Source organism: Anabas testudineus, chromosome 17 (genome assembly GCF_900324465.2).
Source record: "Anabas testudineus chromosome 17, fAnaTes1.2, whole genome shotgun sequence".
Taxonomy (NCBI): domain Eukaryota; kingdom Metazoa; phylum Chordata; class Actinopteri; order Anabantiformes; family Anabantidae; genus Anabas; species Anabas testudineus.
Window position 1 is genome coordinate 1555288 of NC_046626.1, and position 22873 is coordinate 1578160.

Sequence of the window (22873 nt, forward strand, 5' to 3'; positions counted from 1 at the left end):
CATAGATTGTTTTTATATTAAATTTACAAAACAAACGTGTGCCATGATGAGCGATACCATGATAAAATGAAGGCCTCAATACTTTTAGGCCAATGTTCTCTTACTTTGAAAAGAAAAGATATAGGGTTTTAATTTGAGATTTAAAGTAGCACGAGTGTGTGTGGGGTAGTGCTGGAACACATCACAGTGCAACAATGCGACAGTCTGATTTTATTTATTTATTTGACAAAAATGGCACTCTATGGCACAGAAGAATACAGATGTGATGATATTTGTAGTGGATGAGATTGATTAACAATAAATCACATTAGATGTGTATTTTCACAGTAATCTGGTTTCTTCTGTGCTTTCAGTATATCCAAGACCCACAACTTTATGTAGGTGCCACAGTGTTTAAATACAAGACATGAGAGTCCTTGAAGGTTCAGTGCAACAGAATTTCATGTATCATTTTTCATGTGCTTGTCTCTAGTACATCCAGATGTGATGTGATGTGTGTGCATTTGTTAGGAGTCGTGGGGCTGGCAGTTCGGAGTCTCTGTACTGGTGTTTTCATAGTCTTTGTGTAAGTCCAGTGGTCCGTACAGGTCCTCCAGCACAGCCAGTACTCTGCTCTGAACTGAGTCTACCTGCTCCACTGGGCAGTATTCATCTAGACTGGACCTGAAAAACACAGAGAGTAGCCCCTCTTTGTTCACTACAACACTTACACAAGATAAGCTAAATTCAAAATTCAATTCCAACCCTTTCTTCTGCAGATCTTTCACTCTGCGTACTTACCTGGACATAGTGACCAGGATGGGTTTGGGCAGAGGCACCAGAAACAGCCTTAGGGCTAAGACGAGTCTATCAATCTCCTCGTCAGTGCTGATGTGGTGAGGCAGCTCAACGCAGTCGCAGGTCAACCCTGCCTGGTGGACCTGAGAGAGGACAGATGGGCGAGTGGAGGAGGAACACGGGTGGAGCAGCAGAATGGGAGATAAAATAGTGGGGTGGAGGAAGTTGGGGCCAGAAGAACAGCAGAAGAGGAGTGACACAAAAAATAAAAAATGTAAAATAAATCAGAAGGAACGAAAAATGTAAGAGGCAGTGTGGGAGAAAATGTAACGGGAGAGGATGGAAATGAAACATATCTGCCATAACATTTAGTTATGCATGGCTTTACTTAGATGCTGTACTATCATTCTATTATTAAACAATTGTGAATGTGACAAAATGAAAGACTACCATCACAATGTGATGCTAATATATTGATTTTATACAGATGTCTCCTATAATCACCACTTAAGCCTGTTATCATATTAGCATGTGCTAAAAGTCCAGCTGAGAATAATGGGGATGTTATGAATGCCTTATTATGAAGTCCAATTAAAATTTTGAATAATATCATAATGTCTTGAATCTTTTCAAAATCCAATTAATTATTGTGGAGATATTTTAGTCACAACCACAAATTTGCAGATTATATAGCACAAGAAGAAACATCAGTGGTTCACCAGGTTTGGAAGTTTCAGTGTTTCATTATCCCAAGAATTAACCTGTCATGACACCTCAGAGATTTCAGTCTGGATTGAGACTGAAAACACAGATACCATAACACACACACCACACACACGCTATCTCTCTTCTTACCATCTCATAGTCGGGGGAGGTGTTTCTTGACTTCAGACTGGAAACCAGTGGGGCTAATGAAGCCATCCTGACACATATGAGAAAAAGTCCTTTAATGCACTGACCACATTGAAAAATCAACACCTGACTCCAGCTGCTATTCAGTGAAATCAGGAGCTTAGTGTTTCACTTACCTTTTCATTTTGTGTGTTTAATGAGTGTGTTCAACAAACACATGATAGACTGTAACTGTGTTTTAGCAGCTTAGAAATATTGTGTTTAAAGGTGTTTCCATTTAATGATGGCCTCCTTCACCTGCATTGAGATCTCCTTGGACTTTATTTTGGTAGCTCCAGTTAAACTGCTTCCAAATACCAACTCAGTATCTGATGTCAACTCCAGACCTTTTATCCGCTTCATTTGTCTTGAAGAATTAATTAATTAATTAATTAAAATGGCACTAATTGGTAAATGCCACATTTTTGTGAAAGTCAAAGTTACATCTTGATTCTTTTTTTAAATCCATTGTGGTGGTGTATAAAAGCAAAATCATTTCATTGCTTTTTGTGCAGTTATTCTGAATCCTCTTGTATTTACTGTACCTTCTACCCCTGGAAATGCTCAATCATAACACTGATTTATAGCGTTTTTTTGCAGAGGATATTCAACTATATGCTATAATGTACCAGTAAAATTAACCCACACAAGCATTACCCAGGGTTACTAGCCCATCGTGCAACAGTCTCTTCTCCATCATCTTCTACAAGATCAGCAAATGCTGCCTCCAGGTCCTCCAACTGATGTATACGTCGATCCACACACTCATCAAGCTCCTCCTGGACACACACACACACACACACCACACCACAAGTTAATTATCTACTCAAAACACATTCTATTCTACAAATCCCTCTGTATTGAACACAACAAATGTCTCCATAGTTAATGGGACTAGTAACTACTATAAGAGATAACAGACTGTTTAGGTTAAAAAAAAGAGGTTTAAATTGTTATGTAAGAGTTCAATTAGCATTTTTTATGTTTGTTGTTCATGCTCAACACTGCATATGAAGTATACAACAAAACAGAGTACCGTATTTTCCGCACTATAAGGCGCACCTAAAAGTCTTCAATTTTCTCAAAAGCCGACAGTGCGCCTTATAATCCGGTGCGCCTTATATATGGATCAATATTGAGTCAGTCACGCAGTAGAACACGGGAATAGACGTTTAACATTAACGAATCAATGGTGCGGAAGTGGAGGCAGCAACAAGATGGTCAAGTAAAGAAGACTAAACAGAGTTTCCCAGGGAACAAAGTGAGATGGCTACAGTTGGAGGATAAACTCCTATCTTTTCTTTATGTAACAGAAAGAAACTAAATTAACAAATAATACACATCGTTACACATTTGGTGTGTTACACTCGGACACGCTAGCTTGACTTGAATGAAGCTAATTACAATAACACGCACACGTAATTTATCACATGCAACAGGTAACAACTAACATACTTCTAATGACAATAAACATGTTAATACTTACAAAGACAAATGCTTTCCAAGGCACAAACGTATAAAGCACTCTCAGCATAAACATGAACCAGTTTGTTTTACTGTGGAAACTAGTACGTCAAAGCTGTACTATTGAACAGAGAGTGGAAAGAGCGCTCACTCTGCAACTAATTATCTTAACAAAGATCAACTAAAATACACAACTCTCACTCTGATACATTTTTAAGAACAACACTATAATACTTTTTAGCTGCCTTTGTCACAACTTATGAACTGAAAGGTATGATGGCCTATTAATAAAGTTTGACCGACCTCTCTGTGTGAGGATCCGCCGATTGTCTTTCAGGCTGACCTTTTAAAATAGGCCATTCATTGAAGGTGCGCCTTATAATGCGGTGCGCCTTATAGTGCGGAAAATACGGTACACCCATGGTCAGTATCCATAAAATGGTAATTACAGCTCTTCATTTAATACTGTGTTTTATGTTCTTTTCTCTTTGCACCGATTGTGCCAGTATGGAACAATTCTCTCCTTTTCCACAAATGTTTTTTTTTCAGCTATTCTTTGCTAGAGGGATTTCATTGCAGTAGCTTCAGCTGCAACATACTCCAGAGAACATAATATTAGATTTAAGTCAGAGGGAAAACTTGGTCAAAGTTTACACTTTGTGTTCTCTCAAAACTCTTTTTAGTGATTTTGCAGTGTGCATAGGATCATGGTCATCCTCGGAGCTTTTTGAGACCTAAATCTTCTTATTGTATGTTTGGTTTTACAAACTTGCATGTATAAATGTCACCTTCCTCAGGGGTGGTGCCGGTGGGGTGACCTTGCCCAATGCCATCCACTGTATTTTAATTCAGCTTTTGTCTTTATTGTACAACTTTCAACACTTTAGGCTGACAAAGGATGTCAGTGTGAATCTCAGAATGTAAATAGTAGGAAGGACTGAGTGCAATTTAGACACACACTTGTGTGTGTACATACTGCGTATGTTCATTTTATAAGAGGTTAGAACTGCATCACACCTTAAACTGGAAAGATAATGTTTGTGCCAGTTAGATGCTCTCGTGTCTGTTTAATGTAATGTTTTGTAAGAGGAATCAAATTTCAAAAAAGAAAAATACTGTTAGTTACAGTTTAGCAGTACCATTAGCTACTTATGCTCTTGTACGCCATCCAATCTTTTCCAGGCATTTCCTGTAAAAACCTAAGGTCCTGAGATGTTTTATGTTTGTTTTATAAACTTGACCATTCACAGGTGCAATCATTTCTGCTGCACTGATCACAGGTGTTCTTACTTATGTAGTAAGCTGTAGGATGTACTTACTACATGTGCAACAAATTCGATATCTTTGACCAAACCCTTGAATTGAAGCTCAATGTCTACAATTAAGTTTCATTTAAGTCCACTGTGGAGACTACTGAAATACTGCTGAAATTATGGAAACAAACACTAGATCTGATGTATGTGTTTTTTTTTTCAATTTTGCATGAGCTTAGACATTTAGACATCCTACACCTTAAAAATAAAAAACATTTGTTGTAGTACTACAATTTTAAAATAATTTGACATTGTACTGATGATGCATAATGATGTACCAGTTTTGTTTTGTAATGTATGTGCATATAGTCATCACTGATGCATCACTCCTTGCTTATACTGTACATTCAACCCCACTGGTGACTATTGCTTATAATCCCACTCTGTGTGTGTACATGTAAGATGGTATATGATAGAATTGGAAAAAACCTCGACCTGATCGGCATCTGGGCTGGGTCCCCTGAAGCTGTAGAGCTCCTTCAGGATGGTGTACTCTTCCTTAACACAAAGACAAAATTGAGCTAGGGTCAACTAGAGTGAACACATTTGATGCTACGTTTTAGTCACTTCCTTATGTAGGTGGATAAAGTTGTATACGTGAATTGGCACATTTAGAGTTCTTCAGGCTAGTATTAGTCTGTTTTTAGCTAAACAGCTGGAAAACTGAATCCAATATTGAGCAAAATGGGCAAATTATGGTTCTGCTCCTTTACCTTAAAAATATTCTTCATTAAAAGTATATTTTCACTTTTTTCATTGTCATGGTTAAATCTTATATCCATAAATCCAACTGCAATTCTATTAATTCCAACCCAGTTTGCTGCCCACTTTAAGTTATGGTATATACGAGGGTCATTCAATAAATAAGGTGAATTTTTCAGTATAAGGACTTTTAGTACAGATAGAAGCTTACTTTTTTTATTTTGTTTTACTTCTTTTTCACATGGATTTAATTTCTTTTGCAGATTAAAAAAACCTTAAGTTTGAGTTTTGGCGATTAACAAAGATGGCTGACCAAGAAGCATGCTCCAGGATTGAACAGCGGTCAGTTATCAAGGTTTTGGTTGCTGAAGGGTGCAAACCCATTGAAATTCATAGGAGAATGTCAACTGTGTATGGTGCCACATGTTTCAGCCAAAAAATGTCTACAAGTGGGCTAAATTGTTTAAAGAAGGACGGAGCAGTGTTGAGGATGAAGGCAGGCCTGGGAGGTGATCGAATCAGTCAATGACCTCATTCAGTCTGACAGAAGGGTGTCAGTGGATGACATTGCAAGGATTTTGAAGAGAAAAGTAAGCTTCCCAGTAAGTAAGCTTCTATCTCAATTCGAAGTCCTTATACCCAAAAATTCACCTTATTTATTGAATGACTGTTGTATGTTTCACGCATCACAAAGTGCCTTCCTACCTGTGATGTTCCATTACTGTTATTTCTTATAATATTATATTTTAGATATAATTATATTTTTAATAGTAACTTTTTAAGAACTAATTCCTACTTACCTGACTGAATTTTTTGAATTTTTTACTGAACCATGGGAGTAGTAAGAGATGACAGCCAAAATTAAATAAATTATTATATAACCTAATCAGAAATGTTATGATGCTTTAATTAAAATATATAACTGAATACCTGTGGTCCTGAAGCCACCATAATTCAAAGTGTAAGCCCATTTATTTTTGTGTCCACAACTATTTTTTTACATTTGTATAATTTGGGAAACGCTAATGAATTTAAGCTACAGCGTCTTGAACGAGGAGACTGGCACATATACCACCACAAATCTCCTCAGATTTATCTATTACCTAATGCTGTGCCATTTGCAGCATAAGCTTTAAAAAAAACAGAACTTTTTTTTATTATTTAGTGTAAAATTAATGAATAAAAAAATGGATACAGTCATTCTGAGAATCTATACCTTTTCACAAAACATTATATTATGATAGTATATTCATATTTTCTTACAACCCTATTTCACAGCTGTACTGGCCTATAGTGGATGAGGGTGTTCTGAAACGAACATGCGTAGAGTTGATCTGATGTGTTTTCTCCCATCAGCTTCAAAGCTCTGATGGGTAAACCCCTTCAGATCAACTCCACACTTGTTCATAAATGAATGCCCTCATTGAGGTCTACTGTCCCTCTCGCCCACTGTTCTCTGCCAGCAACCAGCTCCTTGTGGTCCATCCACCACACACAAAAAGATCTCTAACAAAGTTCTTCAGTTCTGGGTACCTATGTCTGCTCGCTCATCAGCCTCACTCCCAATATTCAAATAAGTGTTGAAGTTTACACAAGTTCCTATGCACTTGATATAAAAATATAATAAATAACAACTCTCCTGTGTGGCACTTGACTCACAAAATTGAAACTTCTCTTCTCATCACATGTTGCTTTGAAGGTCCCCAGCCTGACTTAGCTTTTTTTCTGCTTCGTACCTTGTAAGTCACTTTGGATCAAAGTGTTTCCCAAATACTCTAAATGTAATGAAGTGTTGGTGGGCTTTACAACAGTGTGTAGATCATCATGGAGAAAATATCTAAAAAATGTGCAAAGTAATACAGACTGCAAAATCTCTGGAACCATTGTAGCTTTCTTATCAAACAGATGACGGAGGTTAACAAAAGTACTAAAAAATAACATCAAATCTTCCTACAGAAACTGGTTCATGCAAAGGGATGTACCTGTGTGTATAATTCCTTGAAGGGATTCTTACATGAGAAGAAATCCAGGTCGATGTCCAAGATGTAAGGCTCAGTCTCTGACAAAACTGCATTTATTCTCTTAACAATATAATCGGTTGATCCTTCGTCTTCATCATCATTATCATCATCCCCCAATGCCATCCCATTGTGCCCTTGTTTTTTCTTGATGTTGCTGCCCTCTGCTGGGTGCAGTGTGTCTGTCGATGTTGAGCGGGACTGGGAGCAGCCGGCTTCCCCAGCCTGATTACACTCTGTCCGACGTCTCTTAGCTAAACACCTCTCTGGGTCCTCCTCTGCTTTCTTTTCTGAAATAAAATGTTAGATTATTCTACTCGCTGTGTCAGAGGAAAATGAATCATTAGTGGGAAAATAAAATATATCCTACTGAAAGGAATAACATAGAAAGGTATTTGAGGGAAGAATGTAAATATAATCAAAAGGACAAAGAAATAACACAAAAGAAAAGAACTATATATGAAGTAAAAGAAAAATGTAATAACTAACTCTCATCAAGTCAGTTGAGAGAGATTATTTTCCCGCTATCTATGGGTTTAACTGAGGTTTTCTGGTACAACAAAGCTGGCTCACTGTCAATTAGGGCAGATCAGGCCTGTAACTTATGCAGCACAGTAAACCTTCTGCTGGAACTCCTTTCTATCCGTATCCGTGTAAATGAACAGTACACAAAATTACTGACCTCAACAAGAAAAAATACACTGCCCGTCAGTTCAGTTCTGTCTAAAGTTGCATTCATTTTTCACCAAAATCGTGTACTGATGATGTGAGAGTTGGACGCTGCACAAAGTCTTCTCGAGCACATCCCAAAGACTCTGAATGGGGTTAAGGTCTGGACTCTGTGGTGGCCGGTTCATGCGTGAAAATGATGTATCATGCTCCCTGAACCACTCTGAACCAGCTCAATCCTGGCATTGTCAGCTTGGAATACAGTACTGTGCAAAAGTCTTAGGCACCATTTTCTTTGTTCTTTTATGAACAATGACCACTATTTATTTCTCTCTTTTTTTTTTACATTAAAAACACTAAAGTGGTTTCTTGGCTTTTGTCTTTCCACAAAAAACATTTCTGTTCAAGTTTCTTTAGGCTGCGGAAGGACCAACTTGGCATCCACATGAAGCTGCCAGATGCTGAACCAGGTTCTTGCTGGACTCTCAAAGACGAAACTCTGGGAAACTTCTCATCAGATCATCCACTTCTGTTTTTGTCCTCGACCTTTCCAGATTCCTCTACATAGGTTACACCTATTATTTGTCACTTTAGCCACATAATGTCAAAACAAACTTGTTTATTCTGATATTTTTGTGTTTTTATCACTGTGAACATATTTCTTATGAACACTATCTGTATTCTAATCACGTGACTACAACATAAATAGGTATATAGTTATAATAGCAATGCCAAACCAAAGAAAAATGTAATGGTACCTAAGACTTTTTCACAGTACTGTAGGTCAACACCATCAGGGAAGACAAAATCCATTGTTTGAATAACCTGGTCATTCAGTATATTCAAGCAGTCAGCTGACCTCATAACGTCCACAGGCTTGTACAGTAGGCACTAGGCACGATGGGTGCATCACTTCACCCTTCTCTCTTCTTACCCTGATACTCCCATCACTCAGACCACATGACCTTCTTCCATTAGACAGTTCTTAACTCAGTTTTAGTAGTTTCAACAGTCTCCCTAGATGTTTTCTTTCCTTGATTCACGCCAATAATTTGTCCCTTCTGAAACAGATTAACATCTTTACCGTGACGACAGGATTTATCTTCTGACATGGTTGTTTAAGAAATGAGAGGCTGCTCATTGCATCATTTAGGGTTCAATAACTTGTTGCCAGCTGAAGAATAATCATTCATTCAATCATATATAGTTATATCCAGGTGATAACTTTTTTTTTGGACGGGCAGTACTCACCTGTGAGTGATGCATGACTTGGTTTGACAGGATTGACTTTGATCACGTTCAATGTGAGAAGTTTAGAGTCCTCCAGATGCTCCTCACAAACATACAGACCATCACTGAGAAAGTAGTTGTCTGTGCTCGTCACCCTGCAAAGGGCAGAGACAGAGGGAAAGAGACACAGACAGAGGTAACATGTAGAGTTCATAAGGATTATGTAAGGAAAACTAAATGATAAGGAAGAAAACAACTATATTCCTATTTCTGCTAATGATTTTACAGACTGTTAAACTGTTAGTTTCAGGGTATCCTACCTAATGGTGGTGGTGGAGGAATCTCTGCCCACAGCCATCCTGTGTTCTCCTTCTCTGATTTGCTGGGCCCAGTATGGATGCAGCCACATCACACATGACACATGGCCAGCATACACCATGGGCATTATCCAGTTTTCTATACTCAACTCACTGAAAAAAAAAAAAAAACAGAGGAAATATAACTTCTAGTTGTGATACCATGTGAATTGGACTTTCAGAACACTGTTCCAGAATCCAATATGTATAACCAAACCTCCTGTTTATAGTATCACTGAAGAAAGCTCTTAAATATCTATGTCCTCACTTCGAAATGAGCAAACTTATTTCCAAGTTTATATAAATATATTAAAAAGAAATTGTCTGAGGCCTCTATTAAGGAACTGAATCAGTGTTTTAAAGTACAAACAGGGACATTTTAAAGAATCTCATTTAGATTTAGATGAACCCCAGACACAGTATTGTGCTAAATTACCTTCTCAATAATAAGCCTTGGATTAGCAAATTTCATTTCTAACACATTGTTTGAATCTTATCTTTCATCAGAAAAATATGACATCTCTCAAGAGGTTTACAAGTTGCCTTCTCTTTAACTACATGGCCTTGAGCAAAGTGTAGACAGGCAGCAGTGTTCTTTTAGCAGACTACTACTACTAGTCGTAGTAGTAGTAGTAGTAGTAGTAGTAGTAGTAGTAGTAGTAGTAGTAGTAGTAGTAGTAGTAGTAGTCGTAGTAGTAGGAGTAGAAGTAGTAGTAGTAGTTGTTGTTGTAGTTGCACCTTTCCAGCCTGGTGAGCATCAACAACTTTTTTTCTAAGGAACTGTCTACTATTTGAGACATGATTCACTTCTACAATCCTGTGTTGTCATGACCAGACTTTGAAAGTGAATATCTCGATTTCTCTTCTTTGAATTAGGCAGGTCCTCACAGACTCACAACTGATTATTTTCCTATTAATTGACATGCTTGAGTAATTTTCCCTGGAGGACTTTGACTGGCTGTTCAACCTCTGTAGGGTCCAGGTATAGCCTCTTGCTACCAGCAGTGACACTGATGCTAGCCAAATGCAAAACAAGTACAAAAAATGACAAAATTAAGGAAATGAGGAGAGGAAACATGTTAGTGGCCTCCACCTGTAAAACAATTCCTGTTTTGGGGGTTGTCTCATTGTTGTCCCTCTAGTTCACCTGTTGTAAATGTAATTTCCATAAAAGCAAGTGAAACTGATTAACAACCCTCTCTGTTACTTAACTGATCAGATTAATATCCCAGATGTTTACCTGACTTGATGCTAAACTATGATTCAAAGGTGTTTCTTTTTTTTTTTTTAACAGTGTACATTCTGCTGAGTTAAGACTTTTTCTTAAAGTTCACATTGTCCTGAGCTTGTACACAAACCAGTTGCAGCTCATTGATATAACAGCCTCAGCCTTGACATTTGAAATTCGATGAGCTGAGGATTAACATACTGCATATTCCAGACAAAAACGTACCTGAAGAGTTTCTCTTTGTCAAAGACCGTGTCAGCAGGCATGTTGACAGGGATGAGGAGGTCAGGGTGGGAGTCCAAATGAACCATCTTTATGTTCTTCTCTGGGAGATGTCTTGATGCAATGGCACGGTAGATGTGACAAACAACCTAGGTGAGATACAGTAAATTAACTTATTTGACCAACTATTATGTCACTAAAGCGTGCTGTTTTTTTGAGCTAACTGCTCACCATTCATTGCAAGCACAGAATCTGCTACAGAAGTATTTCTACAGACAGTTTACATGACATTTATTAATATTTCCATTAGGGTTGTAACAGTTCAGAAACCAATACAGAAACTATGCCACACATAATTTCACAGTCACTACAACCCTTATTTTCATGACACCAAAATAAGCAACTATAAATTATAGTTGAGAGAATGTGGATTACATCGAGGTTATTAGGCAGCTTTTATGTTGCAGGAAAAAAAACAGAGACCTACAAGACACCGAGCAGACATAAACTGTCAAATATCTTTCAAGAAGATGCAACACTAGTAAAATAGCCAAAACGTTGAAATGTGATCACTACACAATCAAACGATTTGTCAGTGAAGGTAAACAGCTTTTAGTCAATAATATTTGAGCAAAGTGACATAATTGTCAATGTAACCACAATATTTAATACTTGAATAAAAAACACTTGCAGTCAATGACTGTCTGAAGTCATAGCATCATCTGACATCACCAAATTCTCTCCCACTGGAGATCATATTACGTGCAAGTTAATCCTGATTTAATTAGTCCAGAGAATCTTAATCGCGAATATGGGAGAATGTTAGGTATTTTCTGACAAAGTCTAATCTGGCTTTCTTTTTCTTGAATGTTACCAGTGATTAGCACCTTGTTGTAAACTCCTTCTCCAGAGTATTCTTGACTTCTGTTGGTGTTGTGAAGGGGTTTTTCTTCACCAAAGAAAAGATTCTGTGATCATCCACTGTAGTTGTCTTCTGTGGTCTTCCAGGCTTTTACATGTTGTTGAGCTTTGTTATCTCTCTTATAGCCTGATGTTGTTGTTTCTATTTAATGATGGCCTCCTTCACCTGCATTGAGATCTCCTTGGACTTTATTTTGGTAGCTCCAGTTAAACTGCTTCCAAATACCAACTCAGTATGTGATGTCAACTCCAGACCTTTTATCTGCTTCATTTGTCTCGAAGTAACAGAATGGACCACATCTAGCCAATTAGCTTCTTGTCAGTCAAATACTAATGAGCCATTTCAATTTTTGTATTTCAGTCCATTATGGTGGTATATAAAGGCAAAAGCACCTCACCTGAACTGAAGCCAGGTTTTATGATGATCCTTCCGACACGGTTCATTTCTGTTCATATCAAACCAATAATGCATTGTGTCTGTGCTCATCATTTAACACCTCTACTGTAAAAGGTACAAGCCAACTGGACTTGTAGCAAAGCAGCGATGTGAAAGCTGAGCCTGTGACTTGAACTTTAACCGTACAGCATCTTAACACAGCAATAACAATAAATTAAATAAAAAACAACGTGTTTACGGTCAATGGTTCGCCAGGAGATTTAGTCAGCTAAAGTTTTAGCTTGCTAGCTCGGCTAACACAGTGTTCATTTCAAGTTGACTCTTTAAGACCCAACGCAGTGTTCGAGTTATAAGCTGTATGACATAGAAGACAAGCTTACATCGTGGTGGTCCTCTACAATCCACACTGGCAGCTCCTTGTAGAACCTCTTTAGCGGTGTCCTCACACAACTCATTATAACAGAGGAACTCAAGTTTGAGCCATCTGTGACGGTGACGTTTTTATTACACTTTCATATATATTTAAAGATCGCAAAACCAGCTTCAGATATTTTACTTAATTCTAACCCAGCTAGTGGGAACGACATCCCGACCGGAAGCGGCGCACAACGTTGTTTTGTGTCCGGGTAGGATCTAAAGTCAACAAAACGAAGGTTCCCAGTGTTGTTCAGCGTCAAAATGAAAACATTGTCGAAGTTAGTTATATTAAAAGTGGCAAGTTGTGAAGAATTATATAAGAAAAACCCGAGTTCAGACACTTTTGCGTTCAGTAAAATGGGCTACCTTCACCACACACAAAAAATGATGCCAGCTAATATCATTTAATTTGTTTGTTTTTTTTTAATTCCTGAAGTATTCTTTTATTGCTTTCTAAACAAAAGTGTTTAGATATCAAAAGCTAATTTTCTTTATTGCAAAATCTTTATTTCAGTAGCCTATATTCCCAAACAGTTTATATTATGTGAAATCTGAGATAAGAATATCCAAAGTAAAAGCTTAAACGTGTGTGTTTATAGTGTTGTTAAACATATTTGTCTTATTGGTCATTTTTATTGTTTTTGTTTTCATCTACTGTCAGGGGTCTCTTTGTGGTTGTTTTATAGCTCATGTCTAAGTTTAGTGGGCTATTGCCTGTGTAAATAGGAAAATGAGAGCCATAAATGAAGTCCCACTACCCCCAAGTGTTAAAATGATCCTGTGAAATAAACTAACCCATAATGTTGTAAAGTTGGCTATTAAGGCCACAAGTTACTGGAAAAAGAATGATCATTGATAATTTAGGAAGAGACTGGAAATGCTGAAAAATACGTCATGAAAACTGGACATCCAACACCTGAAAACATTTTCTCTTTTATCATCACCAGCTCCATCAGTTGCACCAGTGTTCCTGTGTAGATGTGTGATGGGATTTATCCAGTGTGTGTGTGAGAGACAGAGTCTGCTTCTGTATCCACCCTTTGATCTTGGTGGCCTCTGAGAGCAATGGGATGCTTTGATCTCTCTTCCTTTTGGTTTGGACCGCGGCCCATAGGAGATGACAGCAGGACGATGAGTGGAGGTAGCGACACAGACAGGATAGGGGTGAGTGAAGCGAAGAAGAGAGAAGGAGAAAAAGAACAAGATTAAAAGTATAACAGCGTACTCAGTCTACGTGGATTGGGGGATTGGAAGAGAGAGAAAGACACAAAACACAGCAGGAGATTTGCTGCAGATGAAAAAATGAGAGTAATGGGAGTAAAAAGAAAAGATAGAAAATGTGAATAAAAAAGAGATTTCTGCTCAGGGTACAATTAGGTGAACTATACTCTCCTTTGTTTTGGCCTTAGCTGTGTTTAACTTCGATTTTATTGCAAAGGGTCAGTTTACTGAACCACAAACAGCTTTATTTTCTGCTTCTGGTGAAAAATTCATTAAAACAGATTCTTCAGTAGGTAGCAGTTCTAAAAAATCCTGCATTACAGGAGCGCAAAAGAATTTCTGAAAAGATTACAGCTAAAATTTACCCTGTAAAATATTGGCATCAAAACATGCCATGTAACATATACAAACAATAATGTCATCATTTAACAATATACAGTATTTGTGCAAGTCGCTTGGCTTTTTAGCTTTTATTAGCTACTTTACAGTAGGGAGCAGACAGGGAATTTGAGGATATGAAAGAGGTTAACTTGAGTGGGATGCACTGTAACCATTTTGCTACCTGAGCGCTTCACTTCATTGTGTTTTATTCAGAGGAAATTATTTGAGTCATCAAACTGTGAATTATGCAAGACTCCAAAATGTTCTCCCAAACATTTAATACTTTACCTTTTGTTTTCCAAGATGTTTGATGTTTCTGGAACATGGGCAGATCTACAGGGGGGAGAAGAAGGCAGCTTTCTAACAATTTCACACTACACCCCTCCCTGTGGGAGAGATAAGAAAATTAGTGATGACACAGTATGATAAGAGTGGTGTAGTGGTTAACACTGTTGGCTCATAGCAAGAAGGACCTGGGTATGAATGCATGGGTCGGTTGGGTGCCTTTCTGTGTGGAGTTTGCATGCTCTTTTTGTGTCTGTGTGGGTTCTCTCCAGGTACTCCAGCTTCCTCTCAACATTCAAATACATGGGGAGTTAGATTGTGACTTCAAATTTCAGATAGGTGTGAATGTTTGTCTGTCTCTATATGCCTAAACAGTGATAGACTGCAGACCTGTGCAGAATGTACCCTGTCTCTCACCCAGTGACAGCTGGGATAGGCTCCTCCACTTCTATGACTCTCAGATGGTAAAGTGGTTAGGATAATGGATGAATGGACAACATGATAATGATATATGATGATCATTAGCAGGTGTCTGAAATATCAATTTTCTGCTCCCTGTTGAGAGGACTACAACAGGGAGTGGACTAAGTGTATTTAATATAGGGGGTAGTGAATGAGTGAATATGGAGTGATTTAGGATACACTCTGTGTCTTGGTTATGGTCATTTTGGTTATTTAAGTGGCAGTTCCATGGACTATTACTGTCCGGGGAAAAGGATCCAGCCACACATTGAATGAGCTGGACTGTTTGGCTTAATGCCATAGGAATATAAGCGTGTTAGCACTCACATTACAATTGTGTGAAAAGTATTAGTATAAATGTTAATAGGCACACACACACACAGCAGTGAGAGCAGCCTATCTTGTGACGGGTTATAACTGTCTCTTTAGTGACCACAGATAAGAAGATTTATTAACAAAAGATGAAATGTTGCAGGCTGACCGGTGGAGTCAACAGCAAAGCAGGTTGGTAATGTTAGTATTGAGGTGGTCTTCAAGCTTTTTAGTTTGGTTAGGGTTAGCAAGTACATCAGACGTGTAGGTTAGTGGAGTTTACATTGAAATTTTTATGTTTAGTTATTTGGCTTTTATACAAAGCAACTTACAAGTTAGAGACAAGGTACAAGGCAAAGGCATGGTAAATGTAAGGAGGTCTTGCCTAAGGAGGTAGAGGTAGACCATATGTTCAGATGATAATCTGCTATGAAAGCCAGGAAGTCAGACGTTGAACCGTGACCTACCTGTTACATACATATGGAGATATAAAAGAGACAAAATCTAAAAAGGCCCTTTTTATTCATGTTCAACCCTTCACCAATGAATCAATTTTCGATCCAGAAGAAAATGGACACATCTTGGTGTCATTTACAATGACACCATGGAAATGCATATCTACCAAATAGTTTTTTGGAATTATATATATAAAAAAGGGCAGAATTTAGTAAAAAGGCTCTCATCCACAAAGGGTTGAAAATACAATCCCACTGTTGCAGCTATAGTTACATACTGTAGCAGTCTGCTGAGTATACTGGGAACTGGCATTATTTATAATCAGAAGCCATCTTCTAACAGAAGCCAATATTTTTTCCAGACTTTGAGGGGTTCGTGATTCGGAGCTACTGTATGTAAAAGTAAGTAAGTGACCTGACTGTTACAGCATGTTGAATGAGGAGAGGATGCAGATGAAAAGGTGAAAAAGACTGTAGGGCTGGCCAAGTGAGGTATAACAGAGTCTGGAGGGACACGAGAAAGTTAGCAGCAGAAAAACAGAGGGCAACATGCAGCAAGTGAGGAAGATGAACTGGAGGCAGAGGAGGGGTTGGAGTTGGGTGGTGGTGGCTGTGTCTCCATGACAACGACATAAGTGACATTAATGACAAGTCGGCCAGACTGTGAGTTGTGTAGATTTCCAATTTGTCCTAGATTTTAAATCCCCTCCAGCCTGTGATGAGGGCTCTCTCCCTGTGCTTCCTTGCTCTGGTTTGTTCCAACAGACACGTGATATGGTTGAATTGGAATGATCAAACACCAACATGTTGATGTTTATAATAATAAAATCAGTTAAGGTGGAGGTATATTATGAGCATGTCCACTGTACCAGAGTAACATTTTGTACATGGTGATACCCACATGTCCTTAGTTTTGAATGTCTGGAGCTTGTGTTTAATATGTGCACTACATTCAATTGTACTCTACAAGAAAACCAGCTAACTTATCAGCTACCACCAGCTAGCAGGGGTTCTTTGTGGGATGTAATTCTGTATATGTGAGTGACTGTGTGTGTATGTGTGGTGTGTGTGCTGAGCACGTTTATGATGGATGACTTTAATGAAATTTGCTCAGTGCTTTTCATCCATTCACTAACACCCCACTGTTTCCCATCTCTTTCTGTCTTTTGCCCTTTCTACTGACTCGCCTTTATTCCGCTTTCATTTCACACTGCCTCTGAAATGAAAAAAGTGTAAATTGTTTTTCCTTCTGATCAAAAGGATGAAAGCAGGGATATGCTTGGCTTTGCTGATTGCATTAGATTGGAAGTGAATAGAGTGACTTAGATTCAGAAATTCCTGAATCATTTTCCCTCGTAAAGTAACATCAGGCATCAAAGTTCAAAGGGACTGATTTCAATGGAGTCCTTGGCTGATTCACTCTTTGTATGCCAGTGCAGTGTTCGTGCTGTCACCTCCGATTTATTGTCTTTCAAATAAAAATAGGATCTTGTTCAGTGAGTCTCACATATTTCAAACATGTTTGTTTAATTGCATATTCATTCAGGTCATTCAATATCATTCAGCGCTTCTGCCATAGAAGTTACATTTTTTGGATCAGGGTGACTTTAATTAAAACATTACTGTTCCACCCACCTGTAAGAAAGAATTGTGGTTGTTTGCCTCCACCAAGCAGCAAAGTTGTAGTTTACAGACTCATATCAGTTCAAGTTTGCCCAAACTGAAGCTATTTCCTCAGGATGTTCTGGTGATATCACTTTCTCAAGAATGGGCCAGACCTGAGGTCAGTGGGCTAGACCTGACTTGCAAAATGTAATCATTTCAGTTCATTGTTGAGTCCAAGTAGACATTTGTGCCAAATTTTAAGAAATTCCATCAAGGTTTTCCTGTGATATAGCACTCACTTAACTAGACAAATAGACAACCTAAAAACGTAATGCCTCCAACCATGGCTGTTGCTTCTATGGAGGCATGAGTGGAATCAGTGGGCCTGTATGATCTGGCAGAAGGCTGCTTCTGCCTCCTTAGGCCACTGAATCTGGTTGGATCATACTGACTTAGTCATATTGTTGGGGAGAGTAACCCTGGAGAAACAGAGAAGTAGACAGAATTCACTGGCCTCCATTTCTGTTTTTGTCTGGACTATGGCAGAAATTAAAGGATTGCTCCATACACTCAGCCTGTGTAGCACTGTCCACTAGATGACTCCATAGTACACAGTTGAATGAGATTCTAGATGGTTGAATCATTTTTAACCCTTGAAAGACAGGCGTTGAGTTCGCTCATCATTCAGGTGCCTAAAGGGCACCAGTAATGTACCATCTGTTTTTGGAACCAAGGTCACTGGATTGCACTTCTCATTTTTATCCTCTCTGTATCTTTCACGCAGCCTCTCTGTGCATGACCATCAGCCGTCCTGGGACCTTTCTCTGCCCCCCGGCTGTCAGTGCCTCAGACCAGATGGATCCCGAGCTTTCTCCAGGAGATGCAGTCCTGTTGTCTGTCCCTGATGTGCATATTTGTCCTTGTTTTTCTCTTTCTCCGTTGTGTTTGTTCCTGTTCCAGATGTATGAATGATATGCTTGGCTTTTTGCCTCTTGTGTGTTTGTCTTGTGTGCCCTCTTTCCAGGTCTTCATGGCGGATAGGAGGCTGTGAGGCTCAGGTCATCTGCACCTGGAAGACATCATCCCTATTTTACTTTTTGTTGCTCTGCTTTGCACACATATCCATTCCATATGTATCCACCCTAGTAGAGTGATCTATATTTGGTTGTTCTTTCAAGTTTCTTCCAATTTTTGCTTGATATAATGTTGATGTGTGCCTGTACATCTGATTGACCACTGCAACATTTTATCAAATGGCATTCTCTTGCAGCTGACCAAGTTTTAATTTATTCACCTGACAATCTTTATTGTAAGGAACATCAGAGGATAGAAGGAATGCTGTTCTTGTTACTTGGCATATGGCCCTTTGTCTCAGCAAGGAGACAAAGTTTGTTTAAGGAGAGACTGAAGCCAGCAAGAAAAAAGGCTGAATAATCAGGAGAGTTTGGGAAATACTTTAGAGTTCAGACAAGAGCACTGTGGTTGCTGTAGTAACGCTTCTAACAAAGCAGTTTGCAGTGTTTTCACGTCACCTTTTAGTACCACTTCAGCTCGCTTGGAATATATAACATGATATCATCTTCTCCTGACCCCAAACTTAAAAATCTGTACCCACATACAGTACCAGACAATATAAGGCCTGCAAGTTCTGGAAGAGGCAAAGTTTGAAAGTAGTGATTAAATGTTTGAACTGCAAAATTAAAGATAAAAAGTTCACTAAAGGCTTTTTACTTTAATTTATTCACCAGATAACCATTATATCAGTGAGGTACGGCACTTTTAAGAGATTTTTAAAAATGAAGGATTGTAGGTGCTGTGAATTCTGCAAGGGAGATGTTATGAATCTATCAAAGAAAGGGCCACATCGGCTTCTATATCTGAGGCTTTAACTCTGCTGCTGCCCTGGATTACATCCAACCAGAGAACAGACCTGACATGTATCATAGTAGACTTTACATGCACAACATGCTTGTGTGGGTTTTTTTCTGATGCTCTGTTTTTTGAAGACCCTACATTGCCACTATCAGAAATGCATTGAATATGCACTTGGAAATTGGAAAGGAAATTGGAAAAATGCAATTGATTAATCACTCAAACAGGAGAAAAAATATGGGCCACAGATAGTAGGTGAGACATGTAAACCACTACTCCAACCACACGCAGCCATGAGGAATTTAGGTAGAAGCCAACAGAAATGTTGGTTCTGCCAGAAATCTCAGCTGGATCATTCATGATGGTCATGGAGTCCCTGCATATCTTTTCAAAGACGGATCTGCCCACTGAATGACAGAAATGAACATTTATTCATCATAACATGAAACCTTTAAACAAGATGTATAATGGAGTAGGATGACTGGATGAAGATTCTAATTGTATTCTTAAGCTACTAAGGAGTATTAGGTATTTTTTAAATTCTCTACTTTCTGAAACTTTGTGGCTGCTTGACATTGAAATGAGAGCACATGTTGCGCTCGCCGTGTGATAAAGGGCTCACACTGTGGCAACTGTGGCACACTTTCAACTCTTAATGAAGCTACAACTGAAACCATGCTGCAGTGAACAAAACACATGATGTATGTACAATAGTCCCGTTTTTCAGAAAAATGAAAAAGAAAAGTGAGAGAACTGTTGGAGTCAGCTGTAGATAACATGCTGTTTTGTCGACAGGATTCTTGTTAATTGTTATATTCACACCAGAACTTGGCCTTTTCTGTGCACACACTCCATACAATGTGTAAAGGATGATGTAGTTTTTCTCCACTGTGCATAATAGAGATGGAAAGTTCGATTCTTTTAACTGACTCAGATTTTTAACTCTCAATCTGTTACGATTCCTCCCTTGGCCCCTGTCTGTGGGTTTGTTTTTTGTGTCTCACTCTCCTGCCATACACCATATATGGACTTCCTCTTCCCCCATTCTCCACCCACTGCCGGACTAATTACTGACTCGGTTCACCTGTGCGTCCCTCCATTTTATAAGCTCCCCTCAGTCCTCTGCTCACGGCTGGTTTGTCGTCATACATGCTGTTCATTGCATTCTCCCTAGTTAGTTAGTTGGTTAGTTAGTTAGTTAGTTAGTTAGTTAGTTGGTTAGTTAGTTAGTTAGTTAGTTAGTTAGTTTGCTAGTTTGCTAGCTAATGTCTTCACACAACTCTGTTCATTGATGTAATTCATACTCTCACACTGCTCATGTCTTGTTTGCTCCGTATCTGGTCAGTTCGTGTTTTTGTCCGTCAGGAACCGCTGTTTTTGGTTTGTACGTTTGAATTGTTTTGTCTGCATTTAAGCAGCTTTTTGAGTTGATACTTTGTCCTGTTAGCTTTGTATGTTTGTTTCCCATGTGCCTGCCTCCCGCAGTGATTTTGGTTTGTCACTTTGTACTTTTAGTCTGTTAGTTTCATGTCCGCCTTAGTGGGTGGTTTTTTGTTGGTACTTTGTATGTTGTCGCAGGAGTTTTAGTTTGAGTTTTTGCCTGTGTTTCCACAGTGTTTTATGTTGATACTTTGTTCATGTTTGTTAGTTCCCTGTGTCCCCTGACCTTTTTGTTAATAAATATATCCTTTTTGTTCATACCTGTTTTGGTCCCTGTCAGTCCTGTTTGTTAGTTTGTATCAGTAAATTGAACGAATCATTTTGAGTCACTTCGTTCATTTTACAACAGGCCTTGAACCAAATTAAAAAGTTCTTCCAATCAAAAGGCTTCAGCACTGTCCTGGGCTCAAACAGATGAGACTAGGGGCTTCTGAGTAGGTACACTGCAATATCTATGTTTAAGGTAGGATGCGATGTCTGATGCAGGCTGACACACTGATCAAACTGAATGGTCAAATGTTTATCTGTGTACAGCTGGGAGAAGCCTTAGGCCTCATCAAATAACTCACCAGGACTTATAGACTCACCAAGCCAAATTGGTTGATGTTGGAGTTATGTGGGTGTGAGGCACATCTGAGTTCGCAGGGTTCTCTTTATGTGAATAAATGGGCTTGCTGGGTTATATAGGTGACATCATCTCTGATACAGCCCAGTCTATTTGTATATGTGTATTTCCTTCTCACTCATACATGGTATGTGTGTGTGTGTTGGTCAACTGCAAGTCCTCTACCAGAGGCCTGGAAATTTGAGGGTTCTGATCTTGTTGTTCTACATACGTGGGCAGACCACTCTGGTGTTGGAATCTGCTGGAGCTTTGGGTGTTTGTCTTGTTGGGAAAACCTCTGTGCCTAGTCAATGACAACAAGAGGATGCAGGGACCTCAAATGACTGAAACCACTTCCCAAATGGCATCAAAGAGCCAACACAATCAGATGACAGCCACTAGGCCTGGTAGATCTTGCTTTACTCATTTGATATTGGATCTGTTAATGACACCCAGAGAACAAAACAGTGGACTTCCATCACTTCTACCAAGTATGAAATACAAAAAAGACAAAGTTGAGGAATCCTTACATTCTTAAAACACTGTGTATATATTTATTTGGAGCCATTCAGAAGACCAGGAGCTGCAAACAATAAATCCATGTACTTGGATACAAACAATTGTTCTTTAGTGGCACAGACAGTAAGTATTATTCTAAAGAATTGGAGCCAATTTTCTTGCAGACTAAAATAAAGCAAAACAAAGCTTAATGTAGCAATAATAGGAAAAAAAGAAAGGTTACAGGAGACCTATTGAGTCCAGAAAGAGACAAACCTTACAGGAAACACAATACATACTGCTGCTGCAGAGGACTCACTGTATACAAGGCATCGGGCCAAATAAATAGTACACTAGCCCTCACACTTTGGTGGTTAAGCTACACAGTGAACCCAGGTTACATCTGCTCAACGTTCTACAGTAGAGGACCCAATGTCCTGGACAGCTGAATTAATGTGAAGCAAACTGCTTTGTCACTTCTTTCTATACAAAAAAAAAACAAAAAACTCGGACTGCAGAAATGCAATAAAAGGTGACATTTTTGACATGGAAATTTGGAGGGTTTTTAAAGTTGGTCTTTTGGGTTATCAGTGTTTTGGATGGATGCAGCAGCTGGAGGAAAAGGCTGAGGATTGGACCGGGAAGGCTGAGGATGCAGAAACAGCTTTAGGCTGCACAGCCCACACAAGGCTAGCACAACAGCTTCTGAAAAGTGTGAGTGGGTGGGTTAGTGTGCATATTTTGAGCATACACATGTTTGTATAGTGTGTTTTGTAAAGTATTTATGGATATATGTGCATTAGAATGTCTTTGTATTAGGGAGCAACTGAGGGTGTGTGTGTGTGTGTGTGTGTGTGTGTGTGTGTGAGAGGCCTAAAGTCATATCTATGTGAACGTCTTTAGAAGCATGAAAGGGGAGGATATGGGTGCATGGTGTCTTTAAGTGTTTGTGGACTTGTGTGTATCCAAATGTGTATTTGCCCATTTCAGTTTTTGTGTTTTACACTTGACCATGCCCCACAAATGTCAAGTGAAGCATGAAAGATAATACCACAAATCAATAAAAGCTTGGCTCGGATGGTGACAGACAGCCTCAAGAAGAACTGTGTGTTTTGGCCATGTCTCAACTTCTG

The 22873-nt window shown here is 38.8% G+C and overlaps 1 protein-coding gene across 1 annotated transcript; it reads right to left on the reverse strand.

Moving 5' to 3' along the window:
* Positions 1-203: 203 nt before the first annotated feature.
* Positions 204-12786, reverse strand: c17h5orf22 (chromosome 17 C5orf22 homolog). The gene is made up of 10 exons (XM_026375351.1): positions 12569-12786; positions 10874-11019; positions 9385-9534; positions 9086-9219; positions 7130-7455; positions 4881-4943; positions 2326-2447; positions 1633-1699; positions 781-920; positions 204-663 (listed from the first exon to the last, which is right to left on the reverse strand). The coding sequence occupies exons 1-10, from the start codon at positions 12641-12643 to the stop codon at positions 507-509; spliced, it is 1380 nt and encodes a 459-aa protein (XP_026231136.1). The 5' UTR covers positions 12644-12786; the 3' UTR covers positions 204-506.
* Positions 12787-22873: the final 10087 nt, after the last annotated feature.

What these genes read in the sequence shown, in the direction of transcription:
- c17h5orf22 (XM_026375351.1), bottom strand. Translation starts at nt 12,643, where the DNA reads ATGAGTTGTGTGAGGACACCGCTAAAGAGGTTCTACAAGGAGCTGCCA. An exon ending in TCCTCCACCACCACCATTAG is followed by an intron (nt 9,220 to 9,384) that starts GTAGGATACCCT and finishes TGCCCTTTGCAG; the next exon opens with GGTGACGAGCACAGACAACT. An exon ending in CCAGCCCAGATGCCGATCAG is followed by an intron (nt 2,448 to 4,880) that starts GTCGAGGTTTTT and finishes GTGTGTGTCCAG; the next exon opens with GAGGAGCTTGATGAGTGTGT.